Raw genomic sequence first — 5000 nt, forward strand, 5'->3', positions numbered from 1 at the left:
GTACAGCCATACAGATAGACCTACACACAGATAGATAGTTCCATGAATGTCTTCCTTTCAAGTATGAACAAGCAAACAATCAGATAAAGCACAGACTGACAAAATGCACAGACAGACAGAGAGACGCCATCCCAGACCACGAACGATCACGTACGTCTCTCTCCCTGTGCGTCACCAACCGCGCATTCCTCTCAGTTCATGTTAATATTTGACCATTCCGTCTCGCTAATCTGTATCCATGATTCATTGTTCGTTCTCGCTACGACGCTGGCCACACCGCCGCCGCAACAGCCGTTGGATTGCCACTTCCTCCACTGCGGTTATCTTCATCACCAGCATCTCCACCACGGCCATCTCCAACACTAAAATCTCCAACACTAATATCTCCACCATGACCATTTCCAACACTAATATCTCCAATACTATTATCTCCACCACGGACATCTCCAATACTATTATCTCCACCACGGACATCTCCAATACTAATATCTCCAACACTAATATCTCCACCACGCCCATCTCCAACACTAATATCTCCTACACTAATATCTCCACCAGGGCCATTTCCAACACTAATATCTCCACCACGCCCATCTCCAACACTAATATCTCCACCACGCCCATCTCCAACACTAATATCTCCACCACGCCCATCTCCAACACTAATATCTCCTACACTAATATCTCCATCATAGCCATCTCCAATATATAAATCTCCAACACTAACATCTCCACCACCGCCATCTCCGTCACTAGCATCAGCAGTTTTGAGTGCATTTCTGTCGAAAGTGGACACGTGTAAGGCTGAAGGGAAATGCTGCTTCTCTCTTGCTGGGGTCCTTTATCACCCAGGACTGGAAGGATGTGGGAGGGCGCAACGAGGCACGTGCAGGAGCCTTGGCGTGCAGGAGCCTTGGCGTGCAGGAGCCTTGGCGTGCAGGAGCCTTGGCGTGCAGGAGCCTTGGCGTGCAGGAGCCTTGGCGTGCAGGAGCCTTGGCGTGCAGGAGCCTTGACGTGCAGGAGCCTTGGCGTGCAGGAGCCTTGACGTGCAGGAGCCTTGACGTGCAGGAGCCTTGGCGTGCAGGAGCCTTGACGTGCAGGAGCCTTGGCGTGCAGGAGCCTTGGCGTGCAGGAGCCTTGGCGTGCAGGAGCCTTGGCGTGCAGGAGCCTTGACGTGCAGAAGCCTTGGCGTGCAGGAGCCTTGGCGTGCAGGAGCCTTGGCGTGCAGGAGCCTTGGCGTGCAGGAGCCTTGGCGTGCAGGAGCCTTGACGTGCAGAAGCCTTGGCGTGCAGGAGCCTTGGCGTGCAGGAGCCTTGACGTGCAGGAGCCTTGGCGTGCAGGAGCCTTGGCGTGCAGGAGCCTTGACGTGCAGGAGCCTTGGCGTGCAGGAGCCTTGACGTGCAGGAGCCTTGGCGTGCAGGAGCCTTGACGTGCAGAAGCCTTGGCGTGCAGGAGCCTTGGCGTGCAGGAGCCTTGACGTGCAGGAGCCTTGGCGTGCAGGAGCCTTGGCGTGCAGGAGCCTTGACGTGCAGGAGCCTTGGCGTGCAGGAGCCTTGACGTGCAGAAGCCTTGGCGTGCAGGAGCCTTGGCGTGCAGGAGCCTTGGCGTGCAGGAGCCTTGGCGTGCAGGAGCCTTGGCGTGCAGGAGCCTTGGCGTGCAGGAGCCTTGACGTGCAGGAGCCTTGGCGTGCAGGAGCCTTGGCGTGCAGGAGCCTTGACGTGCAGGAGCCTTGGCGTGCAGGAGCCTTGACGTGCAGGAGCCTTGGCGTGCAGGAGCCTTGACGTGCAGGAGCCTTGGCGTGCAGGAGCCTTGACGTGCAGGAGCCTTGGCGTGCAGGAGCCTTGACGTGCAGGAGCCTTGGCGTGCAGGAGCCTTGGCGTGCAGGAGCCTTGACGTGCAGGAGCCTTGGCGTGCAGGAGCCTTGACGTGCAGGAGCCTTGGCGTGCAGGAGCCTTGGCGTGCAGGAGCCTTGACGTGCAGAAGCCTTGGCGTGCAGGAGCCTTGGCGTGCAGGAGCCTTGACGTGCAGGAGCCTTGGCGTGCAGAAGCCTTGGCGTGCAGGAGCCTTGGCGTGCAGGAGCCTTGACGTGCAGGAGCCTTGACGTGCAGGAGCCTTGGCGTGCAGGAGCCTTGACGTGCAGAAGCCTTGGCGTGCAGGAGCCTTGGCGTGCAGGAGCCTTGACGTGCAGGAGCCTTGACGTGCAGGAGCCTTGGCGTGCAGGAGCCTTGACGTGCAGGAGCCTTGGCGTGCAGGAGCCTTGGCGTGCAGGAGCCTTGACGTGCAGAAGCCTTGGCGTGCAGGAGCCTTGGCGTGCAGGAGCCTTGACGTGCAGGAGCCTTGGCGTGCAGGAGCCTTGGCGTGCAGGAGCCTTGACGTGCAGGAGCCTTGGCGTGCAGGAGCCTTGACGTGCAGAAGCCTTGGCGTGCAGGAGCCTTGGCGTGCAGGAGCCTTGGCGTGCAGGAGCCTTGGCGTGCAGGAGCCTTGGCGTGCAGGAGCCTTGACGTGCAGAAGCCTTGGCGTGCAGGAGCCTTGGCGTGCAGGAGCCTTGGCGTGCAGGAGCCTTGGCGTGCAGGAGCCTTGGCGTGCAGGAGCCTTGACGTGCAGAAGCCTTGGCGTGCAGGAGCCTTGGCGTGCAGGAGCCTTGACGTGCAGGAGCCTTGGCGTGCAGGAGCCTTGGCGTGCAGGAGCCTTGACGTGCAGGAGCCTTGGCGTGCAGGAGCCTTGACGTGCAGGAGCCTTGGCGTGCAGGAGCCTTGACGTGCAGAAGCCTTGGCGTGCAGGAGCCTTGGCGTGCAGGAGCCTTGACGTGCAGGAGCCTTGGCGTGCAGGAGCCTTGGCGTGCAGGAGCCTTGACGTGCAGGAGCCTTGGCGTGCAGGAGCCTTGACGTGCAGAAGCCTTGGCGTGCAGGAGCCTTGGCGTGCAGGAGCCTTGGCGTGCAGGAGCCTTGGCGTGCAGGAGCCTTGGCGTGCAGGAGCCTTGGCGTGCAGGAGCCTTGACGTGCAGGAGCCTTGGCGTGCAGGAGCCTTGGCGTGCAGGAGCCTTGACGTGCAGGAGCCTTGGCGTGCAGGAGCCTTGACGTGCAGGAGCCTTGGCGTGCAGGAGCCTTGACGTGCAGGAGCCTTGGCGTGCAGGAGCCTTGACGTGCAGGAGCCTTGGCGTGCAGGAGCCTTGACGTGCAGGAGCCTTGACGTGCAGGAGCCTTGGCGTGCAGGAGCCTTGGCGTGCAGGAGCCTTGGCGTGCAGGAGCCTTGGCGTGCAGGAGCCTTGACGTGCAGGAGCCATGACGTGCAGGAGAGAGAAGGAGCGCTGCGTGGAAGAGCCCAGCTGATCAGGTCACGTGGTATAAGCGGGGCGCCTGCTCTTTGAATAGCAATAGATGTGTTCGGTAACGTGTACATGTACATGTACGACGGGCATCTCCATCGCCATTTCCACCTGCATCTCCAACCACGCCCGCAAAGAACAGTTCCATCACGCCCATCACCACCATTTGGGCCAGCGGAGGGTCCTGCCGGCAGATTCCTTCAGATACGCCACGTGTAGCCTTCGGGGATTTGATCGAATCAGCGGACCCTCACTCACACACGCACACACGTACACGCACGCACACACATACACACACACACAAACAAACACGTACATACACACACACACACACACACACACAAATACATACATACACACACACACACACTCACACACACACACACATACATACACGCACATACACATGCACACACACACACACACAACTGTTACCCCGTTGCCGGACGCCGCGGGAGCCCTTCTGCGTCCTTTCAAAGCTTTTCTCCAATTTGTGTCCTTCCCCCCTTCCCTCCTCCCCCCCTCCCCCCCGCAAAAAAGAAAAAAAAACACACCATTAGATCAACTTTTGCCATCTTTGTATCCACGAATTATCTATCCATCTTTCCATCTATCTTTTAATCTCATCTATCTATTTGTCCATCCATCCATCTATCTATCAATTAATCTATTTATCTCTCCATCCATCAGCTCATCCATCTACCTATCTATCTATCTATCTATCTATCTACCTATCCATCGATCCCTCTATCTACCTACTTATCCATCTATCTACCCATCTATTTCCCTATCTATTGATCTCTCTCTCTCTCTATCTCTCTATTTACTTGTCCATCTCTGTCTCTTTCCCACTTTCTCTTAACTCTCAGTGGATTCATGAATAAATATTTTTACGAATCAAAAATTCAGGAATAATATTTGAATTTAAATCTTGAGTTTCTTGACGCCATAATGTTTTGTCAAGAAATTCCTTAGTATCTTTTGGATGTTAATAATTGATGACTTTTTAATGGGCGTTTCTAGCTCTCTTCTTCTTTTTGTTATCATTACTTTTATTGTTATTATTATTTATTATTTTTATTGTTATTATCATTACTACCGTTATTAGTATCATTATTATCATAATTACCATTGGCATTGCTATCTGTTCTTCTTATTATTATCATTATTATCATTATCATTATTGTTATGGTTATTATTATCATTCATTGTTATCATTATTGTTATTATTTTTTATTATTGTTACTACCATTATCATTATCATCACCATCAACACCATCATCATCATCACCGTCATCTTCACCATCATCATCATTATCATCATCACTCTTATCATCATTATCATTATCATTGTTATTATCCTTGTTAATCTTATTTTCCCTCTTTCTTCTTTTCATTCTTTCTTTACGCTTTGCCTTCATTGCGAATTCTTTGACTTTTTCGCATATTTGTTTACACGCTGATGTTTTGCACAGTCGTTGTTGAGTGTTTAAGCGTGACGTCAAGCATTTCGAGTGATCTGGGCACATTTTGAGAATAATAGCTCTCTGTCTGTCTGTCTGTTTGTCTGTCTGTTGGACTCTCTGACTCTCTCTCTCTCTCTACTCTCTCTCTCTCTTTGTCTATCTCTCTTTGAGTCTGTACATATATATATATATATATATATATATATATA

At 53.3% G+C, this 5000-nt stretch overlaps 1 protein-coding gene across 1 annotated transcript; it reads right to left on the reverse strand.

Moving 5' to 3' along the window:
• Positions 1 to 259: 259 nt before the first annotated feature.
• Positions 260 to 3283, reverse strand: LOC138862572 (uncharacterized PPE family protein PPE40-like). Its single transcript, XM_070124995.1, has 2 exons — positions 3201 to 3283; positions 260 to 779 (listed from the first exon to the last, which is right to left on the reverse strand). Exons 1-2 carry the CDS (start codon positions 3281 to 3283, stop codon positions 260 to 262), a joined length of 603 nt encoding a protein of 200 aa, XP_069981096.1.
• Positions 3284 to 5000: the final 1717 nt, after the last annotated feature.

The sequence above is a fragment of the Penaeus vannamei genome, chromosome 9 (assembly GCF_042767895.1).
Source record: "Penaeus vannamei isolate JL-2024 chromosome 9, ASM4276789v1, whole genome shotgun sequence".
Classification (NCBI taxonomy): Eukaryota; Metazoa; Arthropoda; class Malacostraca; order Decapoda; family Penaeidae; genus Penaeus; species Penaeus vannamei.

Excerpts from the sequence above, each read along its gene's own strand:
- LOC138862572 (XM_070124995.1), bottom strand. The coding sequence starts at position 3,283 with ATGGCTCCTGCACGTCAAGGCTCCTGCACGCCAAGGCTCCTGCACGCC. Across the intron at positions 780-3,200 it reads CAAGGCTCCTGCACGCCAAG|AAATGCACTCAAAACTGCTG; the intron begins GCTCCTGCACGT and ends CACTTTCGACAG.